The sequence below is a fragment of the Alexandromys fortis genome, unplaced genomic scaffold (assembly GCF_014885135.2).
Source record: "Alexandromys fortis isolate MF-2015 unplaced genomic scaffold, M_Fortis_MF-2015_v1.1 scaffold_70, whole genome shotgun sequence".
Taxonomy (NCBI): Eukaryota; Metazoa; Chordata; class Mammalia; order Rodentia; family Cricetidae; genus Alexandromys; species Alexandromys fortis.
In genome coordinates, this window is record NW_026067955.1 from 2,788,312 (window position 1) to 2,812,071 (window position 23,760).

Sequence of the window (23,760 nt, forward strand, 5' to 3'; positions counted from 1 at the left end):
CCAGCCAAGATTGCCATTTTTACTATGTTAATTCTGCCTACCCAAGAGCATGGGAGGTATTTTCTTCAATTTCTTTCTTCAAAGATTTAAAGTTCTTGTCATACAAGTCTTCCACTTGTTTGGTTAGAGTTACTCTGAGATATTTTATGCTGTTTGTGGCTATTGTGAAGGGTGTTGATTCTCTGATTTCTTTCTCAGCCCTTCTATCATCTCTGTACAGGAGGGCTACTGATTTTTTTGAGTTAATCTTGTATCCTGCTACAATTCTGAAAGTGTAAATGTAAAATGTAGCTTTACTTTTTCTTACAAGTTTGTCAGCATCAAATTTGAGATAGTCCCATTTCAGCCTCCCAAATGCTTTTGTTTTCTTTTCTTCTCCCCCCCATCCCCCTGCCACCAATAATTAGTAACAAGTAATTGTTCCTTGTTTGGGTAGTCACTGTTGAGCAATTTAAAATTTTGTTAGGTGCATAAATATTTACAGATAAAGCTGTACCTCTGATGCTAATTTATGACAAGGTGTTCAACCTTTAAGTTTTATAAAATAATTTGAAAATAATTTTCAAATTCTGAAGCCTGCATTTAGAATACACTGTAAAGCATGGTGTGGTGGGCACTCAGTAAGGGAGGAAGAAGCAGGCAGATCTCTGAGTTTGAGGCCAGCCTGGTCTACAGAGTGAGTTCCAGGATAGCCAGAACTAAACAGAGAAACCCTGTTGTATTAAACCAACCAAACAAACAAAAAAACCCAACTAACCAAACAACAACAACAACAAAACCACTATAAAACCTAGAGTGTACAGTTAATTAAAACCAATTAATCTAGCTAGGCAGTGGTGATTCCTTTAATCCCTGCACTTGGGAGGCAGAGGCAGGTGGATCTCTGAGTTAGAGGCCAGCCTGGTCTACAGAGCAAGTATCAGGACAGGCTCCAAAGATATACAGAAAAACCCTGACTCACAAACCAAAACCAAACCAAACCAACGGCTCCCCCTCCAAAAAAAAAAAAAAAAAAAAAAAACCCAAAACAATTACTCTAGATGCTTCCAATTCAGATGAAAATTTATGGGTTAAGCTCTCTGTCTTGTCCTTTCTGTTCCTTCTGGCTTTGTTTCCATATTATTCCATATTATTTCCTTGTTGCTATCCTACCCAGTAATTTTATTGCTGTAAAAATCCTAGTTTCATCTTTTTTTTTTTCCCAATCACTTTTCCTAGACCTTTTGGCAACCACTAATCATTTTGATTTCCTGTAACCGAGGAAACCAAAATTTTGTAAGTTCTTAGTCTTGTCAATAACACAATTCAGAAATGGACTTGGAAGAAAGCTCAAAGGCCATTTTATTAGTTTGGAAGAAAAACAACGGAATGCAAGCTGAAAATCTCAACATCTGCTGAGAGGTTGGAAGTGGAAAGAAATTCAGCCTTTGTTAGGTGTGGAGATCAGAAAAACAGTGAGAAAGAAAGCCTAGAGTTTCAGAGAAAGCGTGCTTATGCCACGAGTCAATATCTGAAAAAAGATAAAAAGGAAAAGCACTCTTAGGTGGGATGTAGACCAGGGCTCAGAGGGTTCTGCATTCCATGCTCTTGTGTCTCAGGAGAAAGGGCTGTACCAGATATACACAATTAGGAATAGAAATAACAGTTTCCTAAGAAAGAGAAAGCACTTCACTGAACAGGGGTAGGTTAATAAGCTGAAGGAAAAAGCCCTAAAAAGCCTTAGGCTCAAGAAGCTTGACCATTTTCGGGACATTTACATGTCTGCCTTTCTTACTTTGTATGTCTGGCTTTCCTTATATATATATGTACTCTGTTAGATGAAACTCAGGTGAGTCAGGATTTCCAATTTTTGCTTACTGGTTTATTTTGCCTGTTACTCTGATGCTGTAGTCACTATTGTTTTGCCTTTTCAGTGATGTTACATAATAGGAATCATACAGTATTTATTCAGATTGGGTTTTCTTTCACTTAGCTATATGTATTTAAAGATCCTGTGTGTCTTTTCATTATTGGATTCTTTTTCTCCTGAAACATTCCCTGTATCACTACTGTTTTTGGTTTTTGTTTTCCCTTCTGTGTAACAGCTCTGACTGGCCTTGAACTCACAGAGATCCCCCCCCTGAGTACTGGGATTAAAGGCAAGGCTGGTACCACTACTACCTGACTTTGTTTTGTTTGTTTTTTTGGCACTACTTCTTTTTGAAAAATATGTTGGTTACTATAATTATCCTTGTGAAGTTTGTTTGGGTATAGTTTTCAGCTTGTTTGGGTAAATAACAAGAAATAAGATGACAGGGTCCAAGTGTGTAAGAAGCTGGCACGTACTTACCTAGTGCTTGTGCCCTTTTCATTCCTACCAGTGCCTCACATTCTTGGTAGTATTTGGTAGTGTTGTTGCTTTGGAATTTTGCTGTCTAATAGGTCTGTGGTACTATCTCAGTGTTTTTTTTTTTGTTTTTTTTTTTTTTGTTTTTCGAGACAGGGTTTCTCTGTGGTTTTGGAGCCTGTCCTGGAACTAGCTCTTTTGTAGACCAGGCTGGTCTCGAACTCTCAGAGATCCGCCTGCCTCTGCTTCCCGAGTGCTGGGATTAAAGGCGTTCGCCACCACCACCTGGCTTAGTGTTTTACTTTTTCATTCCCCAATATGTTAATTTGCCACTTATTTATTGGTCTTCTTTTATGGGAATATTCAGATCCCCTCTCCCGCATTTCCTCTATGCTTTATTTTGGAAACTGTCCATTGATCTTTTTTGAATTTATAATCTGTATGCATGCATGTGTTGGTAAGCCTTCCAGTGACCTTTTCATTTTCACTTTAGATCTTATTTCCTTTTTCTTGACTTTTAATTGTTTGTTTGGTTCTTGTTGTTGAGACAGGGTCTATTTATGTAGGCCTGGAACTTGCTATGTAGAACAGACACATTTTAATTATTATATATTATTTGTTGAATGTTACTCTTTGGCTCTTTTACTTTAAATTTACACTTTTCTGCCAAAATACATTAAATCATCCCCCCCTCTCTGGTGATATACACTATATAAAATACATTTTTTGTGAGATTTATTTTTATTTTAAAATCATTCTATTTGGGGGGCTGGAGAGATGGCTCAGAGGTTAAGAGCCTTGCCTGCTCTTCCAAAGGTCCTGAGTTCAATTCCCAGCAACCACATGGTGGCTCACAACCATCTGTAATGGGGTCTGGTGTCCTCTTCTGGCCTGCAGGCATACACACAGACAGAATATTGCATACATAATAAATAAGTAAATATTTAAAAAAAATCATTCTATTTGAGTCATCAATATTTTTGCATTTTCCTGTTGTTTATCCATCACTTTCATGATCCCTTAGGTACCATTATTCTTACTGTGTATGAATATTATGGGTGCTAAGAACAATGAGAATTAAAGTTCTGTTACTTCTTAGAAAAAAGGCATGTTAATTCCACTAAAAAGGCTAAATTAGCTTAAATATGTATTTTTTCTGACCTGGAATTGATTTTTGGGTGGGCGAAAACTGTAGTTAATTTTGACTTTATCTTATGTAGATTCAGTTTATACTTTGTAACAAACCTTGCTATTTCATTTGAACTAGTTTCTATAGATCTCTTTGCTTTATACCTCTGTTCTTGACTTTTCAGTCCAGGAGACTTACTTTTTCTTCTTCATCCACTGTGATTAATACACAGTGATTTATGTTCCCATCCAAGTACTAGCCAGGTCTGACCCTACTTAGTTCCTAAGGTCAGACAGGATGGAATAGATTCAGGGTAGTGTAGCCATAGACTGATGTTTACTTTATGAAAGCTCCATTGGAAAGACTTTTTAGCTTGTGTTGGGTAATTTTGCTTCTGAAACTCCTGAATTTCAGTCTGTCATGTCAGTCTGAGGATTGATTATTTGCCCCTTTGCTCACCTTGCGCTTAGAGTTGAAAGTAGTAATTTTACTGTTTACCTAGAAAGGGCGTATCCCTGTCTGGAACTGAACTTGTTTAAATTTTGGGGGGTGGGGTGGGGGAGAAGGTATTCTCAGTTCTCAGATGAGTTTTACAATTTTGATTTTGTAGTTTATCACCCCTTTCTTTTTCTTATTATAATAAGTGAGAGGTTTTCTATTATGACCTGTACTCAGACTAGAATGAAAACTCAGTATTTCATATTATTAGTTTTTTAATTTGTACAGATTTGAAAGTTACTCTAGTAACTAACAGATTTGCTAGAACGATGGGTTGACTTAAGTATTCTGTTTTTTTTTTCTGTTTTCCACTGAAGGTGTTAGAAGCTACAGGAGTTTATGGTTAATTTTTCCTTATTATTGAAACACAGTAATAATGCCTTATCAACCTCCCTTTCCAACAGTAATTTTTTTCCCATGAGATTTCAGTTTTTTTTTTTTTTTGAGACAGGGTTTCTCTGTGGTTTTGGAGCCTGTCCTGGAACTAGCTCTTTTGTAGACCAGGCTGGTCTCGAACTCACAGAGATCCGCCTGCCTCTGCCTCCCAAGTGCTGGGATTAAAGGCGTGTACCACCACCGCCCAGCGATTTCAGCTTTTATAAATAAAAATTTATTGATTGATTATGTATACAGTGTTCTCCCTGCACATAGGCATGCACACCAGAAAAGGGCACCAATTCATGTTATAGATGATTGTGAGTCACCATGTAGGAGCTGGGAATTGAACTCAGGACCTCTGGAAGAGCAGCCAGTGCTCTTAACCTCTGAGCCATCTCTCCAGCCTTAGTATTTCTGCTTTTAAAAGCAAGTGATCTGAATGAAAGGTTTTCTTGCTTTTTGTATATGTGATGTATGTGTTTTAAGTGAGCTTTATTGTAATTGGTTCCATAATTATCAGAGCATCACTGCAACTAGAAACTTGTATACAAGTAAGTGGTTTTTTTGGAGGGGGAACTTTGAGACAGGGTTGCTCTGTGTAACCCTGCTTGTCCTGGAACTCACTTTGTAGACCAGGCTGTCTGTCCTTGGACTAAAAGAGATCCATCTTTCTACTACTGCCTCCTGAGTGCTGGGATTAAAGGCTTGTGCCACCATACCCAGGTGTATTTGTTTATAGCTATTCTCATGTAAAGGCAAATGAAGTATTTGGGATAGAGATCATATGACTTGCAAAAGTATAACATATTCACTGTCACAGAAAAAGCTTAATGACTTTGAAACTAGACCTTGATCAGATGCCACTGAATAGCATTTCAAGTTAAGTAATTACTTCACAGTACATAGTTACTGCTTCCTAACTATTATTCCAAACATTTCATGGAGTGTCTTTGACATATTAAACTGTAATAGGGAATTCACATATTCCCTGTCAGTGTTGTTATTTCCTTTTGGTTTCTTTTGATTAGTAACCATCTCAGTTCTACTTGTCAAGTTGTCCAAATAGGGAAATATTTTTGTATAGCAATACATTTTAAGTCCCTCAGGGATTTGCTGTGAAATCGTTGCCGTGGTGAACTTTGCTAAACAGCTAATCCTAGCTATACTTACGTGTTTGTTTTAAAGTGTAGCGCTTCCTAATCTGTGTTTTTCTTTCAGTAGCTCTGTCTGTGCTTTTGGTCCTGCTACAGAAGTTTCTTCAAGTCCCGTAACTGCAGGCATGTACCATTATTCCTCCTAGCTTCAGATCAGTCTTTCAGAGATTATCTACTTACTGTATTTTCTTTCTTTCTTTCTTTCTTTCTTTCTTTCTTTCTTTCTTTCTTTCTTTCTTTCTTTCTTTCCTTCCTTCCTTCCTTCCTTCCTTCCTTCCTTCCTTCCTTCTTTCTTTCTTTCTTTCTTTCTTTCTTTCTTTCTTTTCCTTCCTTCTTTCTTTTCCTTCCTTCCTTCCTTCCTTCTTTCTTTTCCTCCTTCCCCTTCCTCCCTCCCTCCCTCCTTCCCTTTCTCCTCCCTTCCTTCCTCCTTCCTTTCTTTTTTCATTCCCATTTATTTATTTTTCAGTTTTTCAAGGCATGGTTTCTCGCACAGCTCTGACTGTCCTGGAACTCACTCTGTAGACCAGTCTGGCCTTGAACTCAAAGAGATCCACCTACTTCTGCCTCCCTAGTGCTGGGATTAAAGGCATGCCTCACCACTGCCTGGCTACTTACTGTATTTTAAGGTAGATTATATTGAGACGTGAGTGAAAGGATATTTAAGAACTACAACACAATGTGTAAGATATAATGGTTATAGTGCCAAATGTGTTGTTACAAAACATTGTTCATAGACACTGACAATCATGATGATAGCTGATTGAGATAGTTGTGCCTTTTGATTTATTCTTGCTATAAGATCATGTAAATGAGGGGACTGGAGAGGTGGCTCTCGGTTAAGAGCACTGGCTGCTCTTCCAGATGTCCTGAGTTTAATTCCCAGCAAACACATAGTGGCTCAGTCATCTGTAATGAGATCTAGTGCCCTCTTCTGGCACGCAGAACACTGTATACATAATAATCAATCCCAACTAACCAATCTTTTTTTTAAAAGTGTCTGGGGAGTGGCACATGCCATCAATCCTAGGGAGGCGGAGGCGGGAGGTAGAAAAGGGCAGATCCTCTGTGACTTCAAGGCCAGCCTGTCTACTAAGACCTAGTTCCAGGACAGCCTCCAACGCTACAGAGAAAACTCTTTTTAAAGACAAAAACAAAACAAAAGAAAATTCTGGGAGAAAATGATGTGGGAAATTTATTGGTCTTGGTATAAGTCCTGTGATCTTTAGAGCTAAAATGATTAAAGTCATACTTGGGCTGTACCCCTAACTGACCTCCAACCTTTGATGTATTCTCTTTCAAGCAATTGTAGTCTATGTGAGTATACATATTGGTGTGTGTATATACATATATGTGTGCAGGTGCAAATACATTTTTGAACTTCTGTGTAGAGGTTGGAGGTTGATATTGGATGTCTTCCCAGTTGCTCTCCATCTTGTTGAACAAAGCAAAATACATTTTTAAAATAAAAGATTCAACTATTTATGTTTTGTGTGTAGGTAAGCGATTTGCCTGCATGTATGTCTGCATCATGTGTGTTCTCAGTGTCCATGAAGATTAGAGGAGGGTGTTGAACCCCTGAGATTGGAGTTTTAGACAGTTTTTAGCTGTCACATGGATGCTGGGAATTGTACCTGGGTCCTCTGGTAAAACATTCAGTGCACTTAATTGCTGAACCATCTTTTCAGTTCCTCTATCTTATCTTTGAGGTCTCTCACTGAACTTGGAAATCATCATTTAGCTTAGATTGTCTGGCCAGTAAGCTCAGGGATCCTTTTTTTTTCTTTGCCTCCTAGTGCTGGGGGAATTACAAGCAGTTTGCCTGGCCCCCCCCCCTTTTTTTTTTGGCCTGGCTTTTTAAATATAGGTCTGAGAATCCCAACTCAGGAACTGAGTATAGCAAAACATTTAGACCAGGTCATTTTCTCAGTTCCCAATTAAAATATTTTTAAAAAATAGGCTAACATTTTTTAAGTTAAAAAAATCTTAGCCGGGCGACGGTGGCGCACACCTTTAATCCCAGCACTCGGGAGGCAGAGGCAGGCGGATCTCTGTGAGTTCGAGACCAGCCTGGTCTACAGAGCTAGTTCCAGGACAGGCTCCAAAGCCACAGAGAAACCCTGTCTCGAAAAACCAAAAAAAATCTTACTACATGTGTGTGTATCTTTACTGCATGTATGTCTGTGTACTATGTACATTCCTGGGCAGCCTGCAGAAGTCAGAAAAGTGCATCAGATACCGTAGAGCTGTAGTTACAGATGGTTGTGAGCTTCAGGGTTCTAGTACTTGAACCCTGGTCTTGGAAGAACAGGTAGTCTTAACTACTAGGCCATTTCTATAAGCACTGTCATTATATTTTTAGAGAACAAAAACAGCTGTGTGGTGGTGCATGCTTATAATCCCAGCACTTGGGAAGGCAAGAAGATCATAAATTGAAGTTAACCTATAGCATTTGAGAATAGCCTGAGATACACGAATGAGATTGCCTTAAAAAAATAAGAAAAAGTAACAAAACCAGGAACTTAGGGACTTTTACATTTGTTTGTTTATTTTATATATATATATCATTCTGACTTTAAAAAATTTAAAAAATGAGAAGAGAAGTCACACCATGCAACTCATATAGGTTTATTGGAAGAGGAGAGAGAAGAGGCAGAGACCGGTCCCTGGGTACAAGAGTGGTGGAAGAGAAAAAAAGAGAGAAGGAGAGATAGAGAAAAAGAAAAAAAGAGATAGATGGGCTGGGCAGGTGATGAAGGATGTCCTTTTATTATATATGTGTTGCTTTTTATTGGTAAGTGAATAAAAAAAGTGTTTTGGCAGAGTAAAGCCAGGAGGGCAATCTGACAGAGATATATAGAGAGAGTAGACGGATGCAAGGAGCCACCATGTAGCTGCCAGAGATGTTTGCCGGAACCTTACCCGGTAGGCCACAGTCTCATGGTGATACACAGATTAATAGAAATGGGTTGTTTTGATGTATAAGAACTAGCCAATAAGAAGCCTAAGCTATTGGCCAGGCAGTGTTGTAATTAATATAGTTTCTGTGTGATTCTTTTCTTTTTCTCTCCTCTCCTCTCCTCCCCTCCCCTCCCCTCCCCTCCCCTCCCATCCCCTCCCATCCCCTCCTCTCCTCTCCTCTTTATTTTGTAACAGGGTTTCTCTGTAGCTTTGGTGCCTGTCTTGGAACTAGCTCTTGTAGACCAGGCTGGCCTCAAACTCATAGAGATCACCTGCCTTCTGAATGATGGGATTAAAGGAGTGTGCCACCACTGCCTGGCGCGTGCGTGCGTGCGTGCGTGCGTGCGTGCGTGCGTGCGTGCGTGCGTGCGTGTGTGTGTGTGTGTGTGTATTTTCTGGGCCTGAACAGCCAGGAGCGAACAAGCAGTCTCTGGTTGCATGCAGTCTCACCTTTTAAAAGGAAATGCAGCAAATGTGCACAGGAGGTGCTCTTAGTGGCTGCAACTGAGGATGTATCCTGTCAGGACCCTAAGGGCAGGCCAGTATAGATGCCTAAATACTAATACTGACTGCAGTTTCCCCTTTCTCCTTTCCTCCTAGTCCCTTATCCCTACTTCTTCTCTTCCCCCAATCTGTTCCTCTTCTGTCTCTATTCAGAAGGATGCACACCTCCCATGGATATCAAGTTGCAGTAAGACTGAACACCTTGTATTAAGGCTGGTCAAGGCACTCAGTATGAGGAATAGGGTCTCAAAAGCCAGCAAAAGATCATAGATAGCCCCTGCTCCCATTGTAACGTTTCGAGTCCCACAAGAAGACCAAGCTACACAACTATCACATATATGCAGAGGGCCTAGGTTGGTCCCATGCAGGCTCCCTGTTTGTTGGTTCAGTTTCTGTGAGCTCCTATGAGCCCAGTTTAGTTGATTCTGTTTTTTTTCTTTTCTTTTTTTTTTTTTTTTGGTGATTTCCTTGACCACTCTGGTTCCTACAATCCTTCCTCCCTCTTTTCAGCAGGATTTCCAGAGTTCAGCTTAATGTTTGGCTCTGTGAGTATCTGCATCTGTTTCCATCAGTTGTTGGATGAAGCCTCTTTGATGACAGTTGGGCTAGGCACCAATCTCTGAGTATAGCAGAATATCATTAGACATTATTACATTGACTTTTTTTTCTTACAGTTGTATTTGGTTTTTATCATAGGTCTCTGGGCTATCCAGCCTCTGGGTCCTGTCACTCCAGTCAGTGTCAGGGGTGGGCTCATTCTTATTGCATGTGTCTCAGACTGGACCAATCATTGATTGGCCACTCCCACAATCTCTGTACCACCCTTTTCCCAGCACATCCCATAGATAGGGCAGATTGTAGGTTGAAGCTTATGTGGCTGGGTTAGTGTCCCAATTCCTCCACTGAAGTTGTGCCTGGTCACAGAAGATGGCCAGTTTAGGCTACATATCTCTTATGTTAAGAGTCTTAGCTGGGGTCATCCTTATAGATTATTTGTTTGGTTTTTCAAGACATGGTTTCTTTGTGTATTCTTGGTTATCCTGTGAACTCTACCTATGTGCCATGTGAGCACACGCTCGTGCGCATGCACACACACACACAAATAAATGTTTAAAAAATAAGCAAATGGATGCTAGTGCTCACATGGCACACAGAGTTCAGAGGACAACTTATAGGATCCTTCAACCATCTGAGTCTCAGGATTGAACTCAGGTCAGGCTTGGTGGTAGGCACCTTTACCTGCTTGAGACATCTTGCTGGTGCCCTCTTTTACATTTAGAACAGAACCTCAGACTACAAGGAACTGTGTGATCTGATACCTTCATATCTCTGACCTCATCTTTTTACTGCTTTCCTTCTTGGCTTGAACCACAGTGATTTCATTTTTCAAAGTTCCAAATTTGTTCTTGGTTGACACATTTTTGCCTTCTTCACTGCTCTTAGCTTGAAGCATATCTCTCATGTGTTAGCATAATTGGCTTCTGCATGCCTTATAGGCTTTACCACCTTGGAGAAGTTAAAGTTACTGCATACTACTGATAACTAAAATAGCGTGCTGGAGCTCTTTAGTATAATGATAGGCAAACTGCCGCCCACAAGCCAAATCCTGCCGGTGGCCTGATTTTGTCCTGTCTGAGAGCTAAAAATGTTTTTCATATTTTTAAGGCTATAAAACAAAAGACAAACAAAAAACTTCATGTGAAAGACTCTGTGTTCCTCAAAGTATAAAATATTTTCTATCCTGTCTTTTACAGAAAAGTACTTTCTGGAATTATTTTGTTCGTTTCTTTCCTTGTTTTGTCCATCATACTCCCCCATGCTTTCTTGTTGAGTCTTGGAATGTTGATTGTGTGAAAGAACTGAGCAAAAATAAGAAATATTATAATTGCAGTTGAAAGGCCAGCAAGTGATAAAAGTGATAGTTGAGACTTCTTCCAAAATAGACAAAGGTGGTTTATTAAACAGTCAGTTCATGACTCTGAACGCCTCTCATGATAATATGTATAGAAGATGCAAATGTGAGTCTGAAATTGTTGAAGTAATTAACAGTACATGTATCTGAAAACTCTCCTTCCATTGGGCCTAGCAGCAAATGTATTTATCTATTGAGCCACCTGCCTCTTCTGGGATTAAAGGTGTCTGCCACCACCGACCTGTGAAATGTTTAACTTAAGCAATAAAAATGTTTGCTAAATTGACATATTTATTAATGTATATGTAAACTGCTTACTCTTTTCAACACATTTAAAGTGATTTTTAGATTTATTTATTGTATTTTTATGCATATGAGTGTTTAGTCTGCTTGTATATATATAGTATGCCATGTGCATACCTAGTGCCTGCAGAAGCCAAAAGAGAGTACTGGATTTTCTGGAATTGGAGTTACAGATGATTTTGAGCCACCATGTGAGTGTTGGGAACTGAACCTGGGTTCTTTGTAGAGCAACAAGTGCTCTACAAACTACACTTTTGCCCCTTATCATGTGTTTTTAGGCATGAATACTCTTGATGGAATAATGGAACTCTATTACCTTTTAGTGGGCATGTCAGACTTAATAAACAAAAACCTAAAATAAAAATAATCATATGTTTAGGTTATGTATCAAGTTTTCTGATTAAAAAGTAAGTAAATAGGGAAAAGGGGAGATACAATAAGGAGATGCAGAACAAAGGGTTATTTTAACTTTTAAAATTGTTTTTTATTGCTGGGCGGTGGTGGCGCACGCCTTTAATCCCAGCATTCGGGAGGCAGAGGCAGGCGGATCTCTGGGAGTTCGAGGCCATCCTGGTCTAGTTCCAGGAAGAGCTAGTTCCAGGAAGGCTCCAAAGCTACAGAGAAACCCTGTCTTGAAAAACCCCCTCAAAAAATGTTTTTTATTCTTTCAACAAGGATATTTTAGATTAATAAGGAAAAATTTTCTTTTTAGGAGTTATCATTTGAGCAGAAGCCTTCCTGTGTGTGGGTAAATTAAAGGATATTTCAAGGTGGTAATCCTCGCTTTTTACCTTGTTTGAGACTATTTTTTGTTTGTTCACTGCTAAGTACAATGTGCTAACTGGTCCACCCAAGAGCTTTTGTGGATTCTCCTGTCTCCACCTTTCATCTCACCACTGGATAGGAGTTCTGGGATTGCAAATGTGTATTGCTGTGTCTGGTTTTATGTGGGTTCTGGGGATCCAAAGTCAGGTTCCTTATGGACATGGTAAGAACTTTACCCATTGTGCCATTTCCCCAGCTCCAATATTATTAGGTCTTGAACACCATTTCCCATAGTTACCCATCTAAAATAAGTTCAGAGTACTTAATAGCTCATTCCCCTAATATTTACAGTTGTAGGCAAATCATTTATGTTTTCTCAAATGGGCCTTGCCTCGGTAGTACATTGTGCCATTTCTCTGTATACTGGTAAGACTAGGATTACAGGCCTGTGCTACCATACCCTCACCAGGTTTCATTTCCTTTTTTTTTTTTTTTTTTTTTTTTGGTTTTTCGAGACAGGGTTTCTCTGTGGCTTTGGAGCCTGTCCTGGAACTAGCTCTTCTAGACCAGGCTGGGGAACTCACAGAGATCCGCCTGCCTGTGCCTCCCGAGTGCTGGGATTAAAGGCGTGCGCCGCCACCGCCCGACTAGGTTTTCATTTTTTTTTTTTGATTTTTCGAGACAGGGTTTCTCTGTAGGTTTTCATTTCTTAAAGATGCATACATTTGCCTGGTTTATTTCTTCTCTCTATCTTTATACTGAATGATACTGTATAATTCTACTTACTAACATTTGTCAATAAATTCCTATGATAGGGGATGGAGAAACGGCTCATTAGTTAATAATAGCATTAACTGTTATTGCAGAAAACCCAAGGTCAGTTTCTAGCAGCCACGTGGCAGCTCACAACTCTGTAATTCAGTTCCAAGGATCTGATACCTTCATCTAACCTCCAGAGATACCAGGTACACATGTGGTGCATGTACATAAATGCAGGCAAAAACAAAAAAAAAATTTTTTTTCTGAGAGTGAAAGCTGAAAGATAGAGAAGCAGAGTAGCAGCTACCAGAGAGACTTCTTACTTATTCAGATTACTTAAACCTAAGGGGTGATCCTGTTCCTACAAATTCTCAGACTAAATACCTGAGCTCTTGTCTATTCCTGTCTTATATTTCTCTTTCTGCCCAGCCATATCTTGCTTGTCCTCACCTTCCGAGTGCTGGGATTAAAGGTGTGAGCCTTCACTACTTGGTTTTGTTTCTTCTTGAAACTTAATCTCAAGTAGCCTAGGGTGACCTTGAACTCACAAACACCTGTCTGCTTCTGCTTCCTGAGTCCTGGGATTTAAGGTGTTTGTCACCACTGACTGGCTGCTATGTTAACTAGTGGTTTAGCTCTGTACTCTGATTCTCAGGCAAGCTTTATTTTTTTTCTGTTTTTTTTTTAAATTGATATTTATTGAGTTCTACATTTTTCTCTGCTCCCCTCCCTGACTCTCCCTTCCCTCTTCAGTCCTCCCCCAAAGTCCCCATGCTCCCAATTTGCTCAGGAGATCTTGTCTTTTTATACTTTCTACTTCCCATGTAGATTAGATCTATGTAAGTCTCTCTTAGTGTCCCTATTGTTGTCTAAGTTCTCTGGGATTGTGGTTTGTAGGCTGGCTTTCTTTGCTTTATGTTTAAAAAGCATGTGATAGTTGTCTTTCTGTGTCTGGGTTATCTCACTCACAATAATGTTTTCTAGCTCCATCGATTTTCCTGCAAAATTCAAGTTGTTGTTATTTTTTCTGCTGTGTAGCACTCCATTGTGTAAATGTACCACATTTTCCTTATCCATTCTTTGATCGAGGGGCATTTAGGTTGTTTCCATGTTCTGGCTATGACAAGCAAACCTGCTATGAACATAATTGAGCACAGGTCCTTGTGGTACAATTGAGCATCCTTTGGATATATACCCAAAAGTGGTATTACTGGGTCTTGAGGAAGGTTGTTTCCTAATTTTCTGAGAAATCACCACACTGACATCCAAAGGGGTTGTACCAGCTTGCATTCCCACCAGCAATACAGAAGTGTTCCCTTTACCCCACATCCTCTCCAGCATAAGTTGTCATCAGTGTTATTGATCTTGGCCATTCTTTCAGGTGTAAGATGGAATCTCAGAGTTGTTTTGATTTGCATTTCTCTGATGACTAAGGATGTTGAATATTTCCTGTCAGCCATTTTAGATTCCTCCGTTGAGACTTCTCTGTTTAGGTCTGTACTCCATTTTTTTTTAATTGGATTATGTGATCTCTTGGTGTCCAATTTCTTGAGTTCTTTGTATATTTTAATGATCTTTTCCATTCTGTAGGCTGTTGAGGTCTTTGATCCATTTGGACTTGAGTTTTGTGCATGGTGATAGATATGGATCTATTTTCATTTTTCTACATGTTGATATCCAGTTATGCCAGCACCACTTGTTAAATACGGTTTCTTTTTTCTATTTGATATTTTTTGCTTCCTTTTCAAAAGTAGGTCTTTGAAGAATTTTGCTGGGATTTTGATCGGCATTGCGTTGAATCTGTTTAATACTTGTTCTTTTTTGAAATAAATTTATTTTATTATGTATACAGTGTTTTGTCTGGGTGTATACTTGTACACCAGAAGAGGGCACCAGATCTTATTGCGATGGTTGTGAGCCACCATGTGGTTGCTGGAAATTGAACTCAGGATCTCTGGAAGAGTAGTTAGTGCTCTTAACCGCTGAGCCATCTCTCCAGCTCCCGTTAATACTTGTTCTTGTTGTTAGGATTTTGTGTTCAGAAAGCTGCAGTCAATATGCTTGTTAAGGATTTTATTTTGGAGCACAGAAAGCAATATTCAATTTGACTGCTCAGTGTTTCTATCTTTATGTTACAGTTCTTTTGCCAAGAAGATGGTTTTCCAAGTCCTGAATGCATACTGTCCGTTCTGATGGGACAAGATCCAATATGAATATAAGTGATGGAGGAAGACGACGCTTTGAGGATAATGAACATACATTACGAATATATCCCGGGACAATTTCAGAAGGAACAATTTACTGTCCAATTCCTGCCAGAAAAAACTCCACAGCTGCTGAGGTGATTGATTCTCTTATAAATAGACTTCACCTAGACAAAACAAAATGTTACGTCTTAGCAGAGGTAAAGGAATTTGGTGGAGAAGAATGGATACTCAATCCAACCGACTGTCCAGTTCAAAGAATGATGTTATGGCCTCGGATGGCTTTGGAAAATCGCTTGAGTGGAGAGGATTACCGCTTTCTTCTGAGAGAAAAAAATCTTGATGGATCAATCCATTATGGTAGCCTTCAGTCATGGCTACGGGTAACCGAAGAACGCCGCAGGATGATGGAACGGGGTTTCCTTCCACAGCCTCAACAGAAAGACTTTGATGATTTATGTAGCTTACCTGATTTGAATGAGAAAACTCTTTTAGAAAACCTACGGAATCGCTTTAAGCATGAAAAAATTTATACTTATGTTGGCAGTATTCTAATAGCTATTAACCCATTCAAGTTTCTTCCTATTTATAACCCTAAATATGTCAAAATGTATGATAACCACCAGTTGGGAAAACTTGAACCCCACATATATGCTGTGGCAGATGTAGCGTATCATGCTATGCTTCAGCGCAAAAAGAATCAGTGTATTGTGATTTCAGGAGAGAGTGGTTCTGGAAAGACACAAAGCACAAACTTTCTTATTCATCACCTTACTGCCCTCAGTCAGAAAGGATTTGCTAGTGGAGTAGAACAGATTATTCTTGGAGCTGGACCAGTACTTGAGGTAAGGTATATAAAAACCTCTTTCTCCCTTTCTCTCTCTCTTCTTTTTTTAAAAAAGACAGAGTCTCTCTACATAGCCCTGGCTGTTCTAGAATTCATTATGTAGTAATTGTGGCTAGCCTTGAACTCACAGAGATCCCACCAACCTCTGCTTACTTAGTGCTGGGATTAAAGGTACGTGCCACCACACCCAGCTAGACATAGTTTTCTTAAATCTTCAAGAAACAATTGGTAGATTTGAAAAAATGAAATAAAACTATAATAATAGACATCATTTTTAGTCACCCAGGAAACCTTTAAAATGGCTAAGAAACAAGGCAGGTGTGATACTAATAATTTATTTTTAGAAGTGAGTCTTGCAGGGTTAGTGATAGAGTACTTGCTTGGTGTGTGCACACCATGGATTTGATCATTAGTACCATTAAAAGAAAATTCAACCAAAAACTGTTTCTTTGAGCTATTGGAATAGTAGTTTATTTCTTTACAAAGGTAGAAGAAGCAGGGATTCTGTTTGTATTGAGTTTTACAGAGGAAGAAGATGAAAACTAGAATTTAACATAATATGGTACTTCTGGAAACAAGATTTTCTCAGGAGTTGTGATTATTAGTTTTGTTACTCCTGTTTTGTTTCACGAATTCTGAACTAATATAATAATACTGTATTCTTTTTTTTTTGGATGGGATCATATAATTCTCCATTGTTTCCTGTGGTTCTGATCGAATGGAGACTTTTAAAAATGCCTATACATATCAATGCTCTCAGAATTTTCTTTGAGGTTTTATATGCTTGGTGAAGCATTGTTTTCATCCTCTGCCTGGAAAGTATCAATTTTACTTTTCCCTTTTATTTTCTGCTATCATGCAGCTTCTCCTTCAGACACAAGCCTGAGCTCTTTTCTGAGCATACATATATTCTTTGACATTTGTAACCCTCTTGCATGCACATGGCCTTCCACATGAATGTAATCTTTAATAGCTTACTTTGAGCTTTTATACTTTTACTTTATGTGTTTTGTCTGCATGCATGTGTGTGTGCACATGTATGCAATGCTTGGAGAAGCCAGAAAAGGATATCTGATCTTCTGGACCTGGAGTTCTAAATGGATGTTAGCCCCATTAGAGTTCTCTGAATTAAACCCTGGCCCTTTATTTATTTATTTATTTATTTATTTATATTTCAAAAATAGATTTCTTTTTTAGATTTATTTATATGTATGAGTGCTCTAGCTGCTTGTATGCCTTCATGGCAGAATAGGACATCAGATCCCACTAGAGAGAGTTGTGAACCACCATGTGGTTGCTGGGAACTGAACTTAGGACCTCTAGAAGAACAACCAGTGCTCTTAACTCCTGAGCTATCTGTCCAGCCCATCCCTGGTCCTTTAAAGAGCAGCCAGTGTAGTATGTAGTGTCAGTTAAGTTTTATCTTTTCAGCTGTGTGTGTGTGTGTGTATGTGTGTGATTAGAAGGATCTGATTCTTACGGATCTTTACAAGAAGAAAAAAACCTTTATTGAATCATTTCAAAATCAAAGTCTTTAAAAATATTGTGAATAGGCTACTCTAGGTAGTGAATAATTTATTTACTTTTGGTGGTATTGAAATATACCACCAGCTCCTGCTTTTGAAAATTTTAATTTTATTGAATTATAGCTTTTAATAAGATACATTTATAATGTACAGTTTAATGAATGTAAAATATTTACCCATCTGTCTTGGTAGGGTTTGTTTGGAAAGGTTTGTTTTGTTTATACTTCCACGTTATTTTTCATCATTGGAGGAAGTCAGGACAGGAACTCAAGCAGAGCAGGAACCCTGGAGGCAGGAGCTGATGCAGACGCCATGGAGGGCTGCTGCTTACTGGCTTGCTCCTCATGGCTTGCTCAGCCTGCTTTCTTATAGAACCCAGGACCACCAGCCCAGGGACTGCACTACCCACCGTGGTCTGGTTCCTCCTCCATTGATCACAAAATTGAGAAAATGGTTACTGCTGGGTTTCATGGAGGCATTTCCTCAGCTGAGGTTCCTTCCTCTCTGATGACTCTTTAACTTGTGTGAAGTTGACATACAAAAACAGCCAGTATACCATCTATCATATAATAAAGCTTTAGAACATCTTACAGTTTTTAGATATTTTTTATTTGTGTGTGTCTGTGTGTATGTGGCGTGCGGCCAAACCACTTATGTGGAAATCAAAGATCAACTTCTGGCAGTCAGTTTTTTCTTTTGACCATGTAAAACCTGTTGATCAAACTCAGATTTCAGGTTTTCTGGCAAGGGCTTTTACTTCCTAAGCCATCTTGCAGGCCTCAGAATATCTTTATCAAGCCATCGTCCCCTGTGGAACCAATTCCACCTCCATTCCAAGACAACCTCTCATTTACTTACTGTTACTATTTTATTTTTATATTTTTTTTTTAGAATTGGATGTGGGTAGATTATGTAATCGAATTCTCTGTCTAGTTTGTTTTATTTAACATAGTGTTAGCTATTCATCATTGATTTTTGTTTCATTTATTCTTTATTGTTGACCATTATTTCTTTGTTTGGTATATGCTTTGGACGATGATACAGGAAGTTTATAGTTCTTTTATCATCTGTACAATAGTTTTTTTTTTAAATAGATAAACATAGTGCTTTAATGAAGCTTTTTATATACTTCTAGAATAACCAGTTTTTTTTCACTTTTACTTTTATTTATTTTTAATTTTTTAGAATAACCAGTTTTTATATAATTATTTTCTTGTTTTTTATTTTTTTATTAAAAAGTATTTTTTTTTCATTTTACATACCAACCACAGTTTCTCTTTTCTACCCTCCTCCTACCCCCTTCCCCTTCCCCAACCCTCTATCCATTTTTTCAAAAAGAGTAAGGCCCATGGGGAGTCTACAAAGTCCAGCATATGAAGTTGAGGCAGGACCAAGCTTCTCCCCGCTTGCAGCTGAGTAAGGTGTCCAAAAAGGGAATGCGTACATGTACTGGGGATAAATCCTGATCTCATTGCCAGTGACCCCACAGACTGCCCAAGCCACAGAACTGTCATCCACATTCAGAGGGCCTAGTTTGGTCCTATGCAGGTTCCCTAGCTGTCAGTTTAGAGTCAGTGAGCTCTCATTGGCCAGCTGTTTCTGTGGGTTTTCCCATCATGATCTTGACCCCTTTGCTTATAAAATCCCCTTTCCCTCTCTTGGGTTGGAATCTGGGAACTTGGCTTGGTAATTATTATTTTCTTAACCTCTTATTTCAGCTTTGTAACATGTTTTAGTATAAACTTAAGAAATTGGCTGTCAACAAAGAGGACCCTAAGAGAGACATACTTGGATCTAATGTCCTTGGGAAATAGAAAATGACAAGATCTCCTGAGTAAATTGAGAGCATGGGGACCATGGGAGACGGTAGGAGGGGAGGGGAGAGAAAGGGAGGGAATGGAAAAAAATATAACTCAATAAAAACAATTAAAAAAAGAATTGTCTCTGGAATATGAAGACATCTCGATGAATGAAATTCGTCTTTTTAAAAATAATTTGTTAATATTAATGAACCTCTTTATATGGCTTCAAGCCACCAGCACACTTTTACATCCCCTCCAAAAACCAACAAAACATAATAAAAAATAAAACAACCCACACCCCACCTTTAATATTCTCTTCAGCTCTTCTACATAAGCATTTGGTCTTCATGACGACAGATGACTTAAGCAGCATCACATCTGTGTTGGAGGCAGCCCCAGTCTTGTTTCTTTCTTTCTTTCTTTCTTTCTTTCTTTCTTTCTTTCTTTCTTTCTTTCTTTCTTTCTTTCTTTCTTTCTTTCTTTCTTTCTTTCATTCATTCATTTATTTATTATGTATACAGTATCCTGTCTGCAGGCCAGAAGAGGGCACCAGACCTCACTACAGATGGTTGTGAGCCACCATGTGGTTGCTGGGATTTGAACTCAGGACCTTTGGAAGAACAGGCAATGCTCTTAACCACTGAGCCATCTCTCCAGCCCCCCCAGTCTTGTTTTTGACAACATTTACCCATCAATCAGCATTGCTCACTGACCAGTGGCCACAGTTTCCCAAGGTTGGCAGTTAGGCAGAAGGTCTGGTTCCTCTCTAAAGTTATCTGATGATATTTGTTGTTTTTGGTCCTGTGTTGATTTATACCATCAGCATTATCTCCATTATCTCAGAGTCCTAGGTACTTCTGATGCCTACAGATGTGGCTGTTGCTATGGCTCCTGTGACTGTGAAGTTGCCTGGGTTTTTGTTAAAGAAACGTGTTTTTATTTTAATAATCTTGTGTATATATGAATGTGTGTTGTATGCACGTGTGTGTAGGTACCGGAACCTGTAGACCTAGAAGTGGAGATCAGACAAGGACATGGTTCTATATTGTCACTCTCCACCTTATCCCTTGAGATAGGGTCTCTCACTAAATCTGGAACTAGTTGAAGTGGCCAAGAAACCTCAGCCTTCCTCCTCTCTGTCCACCTATTGTGTTGGCGTTACGGGTGTTGTGTATCGTCATGCTGGGCTTTTTACAGGAGTGTTGTGATCTGAATTCAGATCATGCTTGCACAGCATGCGCTCTTAACAACTGAGTTTTCTTTTTTAGTTGTATATATTAGATTCTAAAACTTGAGATTCATTTTGCTGAATTAGTATGAGTTGAAAATCTACTTTTTTCCCCAGCTTTTTCTTTACTTTATTCTACCTCAAATATGAATGATTCTAAACATATAAATAAATTGCCTTATTGTTTTTCTTTAGTATTAAAACAATGTTTAAAAATTACTTTTAAATAAAAGCAATATTTATTTTGACAGGCTTTTGGAAATGCAAAGACAGCTCATAATAACAATTCAAGTCGTTTTGGCAAGTTTATTCAAGTAAATTACCAAGAAACAGGCACTGTACTTGGGTAAGTACTGCCACTTAGAAGCAATACATTTTGGTAATATGAGCATACATGTATATAAAGTACACACATACATATGTACATGTTTGGTACATACATGTATATATATTAAGATCTATTTTATTTTCTGTGTATGTGTATGCCACATGCATGGAGTGTATTGGAGGACAGAAGAAAGGGCATCAGACCCCCTGGAACTAGAGTTACAGATGGTTGTTAGCTGCCATGTGAGAGCTAGGAATTGAACCCAGATCCTTTGAAAGAGCAGCCAGTGCTCTTAACTGCTGAGTTATATTGTCATCCTCTGGAGCATATTTTTATTTTAGTTATTACTTGTTTCATAATCTATATATTATATTGGTATCTGCATAAAAATTGTTTCGTTTTTGGTGGGTTCAAACTGAGAAAATTGTTAATGCTAATCATAATTCTTGACATCCTTAACTTATATTTGTTAACTGTTAACAATTACATGAATTTATGTTTATATTATAAATCTTCAAAATTTTTCAGATCAGAAAATGTCTCTTTAATTATTGTATTTTCCAGCATAATCACACTTTCTACATATGTATATTATTATTCTTTCAATCAAGGTATTAATTTTGGTAAAGTAAAAATCCATACATTTCCTATGATTAGTCATCTGATTGTGCCAGCAATATATTTTATAGATTAAAAAATTAATAGGGTATTCTTTAGACCAGTTTCAGAGTCACAGCAGAAGGAAGTGGGAATTAAAGAGTTCCCATATATCATTTCCGTTCGTTTTAGCATAGCTACCCCTGTTACAAACATCTGTATTAGTATGGTCTGTTTGTTAAAATTGATGACAGCATTGTTGCTGCAGATTTATTAATTGTGAAATCCATAACTTGTACTGAAGTTTGCTGATTGTGTTGTATATTCTGTTGGTTTTGAGAAATGTAGAGATGCTATTTGCAGTCTCCATTTTAGTACTATAGCATAGTTTTACTGTGCTAAAGTCTTTTGTGTTTGACTTATTCAGCCCTGCTACTTTCTAGGTCTTGGTAACTTGGTAACTTTGTGAGCTTTTCCAGTCTCCATATCACCATTTCCAAAATGTACAGTTGGAATCATATTGTGTGTAGCTTTTTCAGTTGAATTCTTTAACCTAACTGTGTACTTAAGGTTCTCCTATAGTTTTTACTTGCTTTCATTAATTCAATGTTTACATTTTAATTATTTTAGAGATGATATGTTGTACTCTTTAGGAGTACTTAAAATTTTTTGTATATTTGATTGAGTATATTTAAGTATTTTATTATGAGTATGATTTTTTTCTACATTTTATTTTTTTTTACTGCTATTGTTTTTATGTATGTGTAGCTATTGGCTTTTATAGTTTTACATATGGTGCCTTGATGGATGGTTTGTACTTTATTGTTTGTCTTGATTGTTCAAGCCATATTACAATACTTGTAAAAAGATTAGTGCCTCACTTCGGGCTAATCTTAGGATTCTATCCCAGCCCCACTCTTGGCCCTAGCTCTCTGGTTTGGATTCTGCTGAGAACAGTAACAAACCGCTCTAAGCTCCTACTACCATGGATTGAGTCACTTTTGTTATGATGGACTGTTTCCTGAACCATGAGTTAAAGTGAAATCATTCCTTTTGTAGTTAGTCTCTGCCTGCCTGCCTGCCTGCCTGTCTCTCTGTCTGTCTCTCTCTCTGTCTGTCGTCTTTTTCTTTCATCCATTCTTCTGTCTTTCCATCTTTGCTTCCTTTCTTCCTCCCTCCCTCTCTCCTTCTTTTCTTCCTTGTTCATTCTCTGTAAGGTATTCTGCTTCACAAGAGGAAATGTAACTGTCAGCTTACCATTGCTGTGGCAAAATACCAAAGATAAAAGAGAAAAGATTTTTATTTTGTTTTACAGTTAGTTGTAAAAGTATAAATCCATGATTAATTGGCTCTTGTTTGTGACTCTATGGCAAGACAGAGTGTCATTGCTGGTGTTGCGGGACAGACGGCACGGCGATAACCACATGGTGGCTAGGAAGCAAGCACTGCAGAGAGAGAGGCAAGGGAGGACCAGCATCCCTCACTAGGGCACACTTTAATTACCTAATTTTCTTCCAGCGATGCCCAGCCTCCTCCCTACTAGTACTATAGACTGGTGATTCAGCCTTTGTAGGGATATTTAAAAGCCAATCCATTACAAATACCACGGTAATATTATTTTTGCCTTTTATTTTAATACTGTTTTCTACATTAAGTAAAACTCTAGCTAAAGAATTATTAGTACTATTGATTTTAATTATTTTTGAGTTTGTTATTATTACTTATTAAAGTTAAATTTTATCAAAAGTGTTTTGGGATATATGTAGATAAGCATGTCTTCCTTCTGAGATATATTGATACTACAGTTTTCTCTCTCTAATACTGAGCTCTTTTGATTTCCTGGAAAAATAGTTCCACTTGGTCAGTACAAATACACACATACATAAATGCAAAAACATATAAATTGTTATTTTTCTTTGATAGTTTTTATTATGATTTTTGCATTCCTATTAATAAGTAGACTGGTCTATACTTTTTATGCTATTTAAATTTTAACTCAGTCTTACTTCTGCATTAAAAAAAAAGAGGGGTTCAAAACTGTTGTGTATACAACCTTTTGACCTGTCTGAAGAACCTAAAACCAGCATCATCAGCAATCACAGAAGTCCACAAGAGATGTCCAATGGTAGTTTCATAGGTCATTTCTTTTCTTGATTTTTAACACAGGTTTCAAAGACCCGGTTGGTACTTTTCCTCCTTAAAGTAAGAGTTAGGCTCATAGTTGTGTTTTAAAAGAGAATGACAATAAGTAGAGTTATATACATTGCTTTTTAACCTTGAAGGTGTTAGTGTATATCTTCACTGATTAAGATAGTTTCGTGAATTAGAAAGTTGATGTATAGTTTCCTTTATGGAAGGAAATGCAGGCTCTTTTGTTGACTGCCTAAAAAATTTAAACATTTTTTTCCTATGGTGAAAAAAAACAATAAAAACATATGTATTTTGCATTATTTATTTTATTTTTTAAGCATATGTCTGTGGGGGGCATTTTGAGTATCAGGCTTTGTTCTAAATATTGAAGGTTAAACAAACTTATAAGCAT

The 23,760-nt window shown here is 38.1% G+C and overlaps 1 protein-coding gene across 4 annotated transcripts in view; it reads left to right on the plus strand.

Annotated features, from left to right (window-relative positions):
• Myo9a (myosin IXA) overlaps nt 1-23,760 on the plus strand; it is a 202,770-nt gene that overhangs the window by 17,268 nt on the left and 161,742 nt on the right. For all 4 annotated transcript variants that reach the window (XM_050151883.1, XM_050151881.1, XM_050151882.1 and 1 more), the window contains exons 2-3: nt 14,825-15,735; nt 20,545-20,639. In XM_050151883.1, the coding sequence (XP_050007840.1) occupies nt 14,860-15,735; nt 20,545-20,639 (971 nt within the window). In that variant the 5' untranslated portion in view covers nt 14,825-14,859. The remainder of the gene's footprint in view (nt 1-14,824; nt 15,736-20,544; nt 20,640-23,760) is intronic.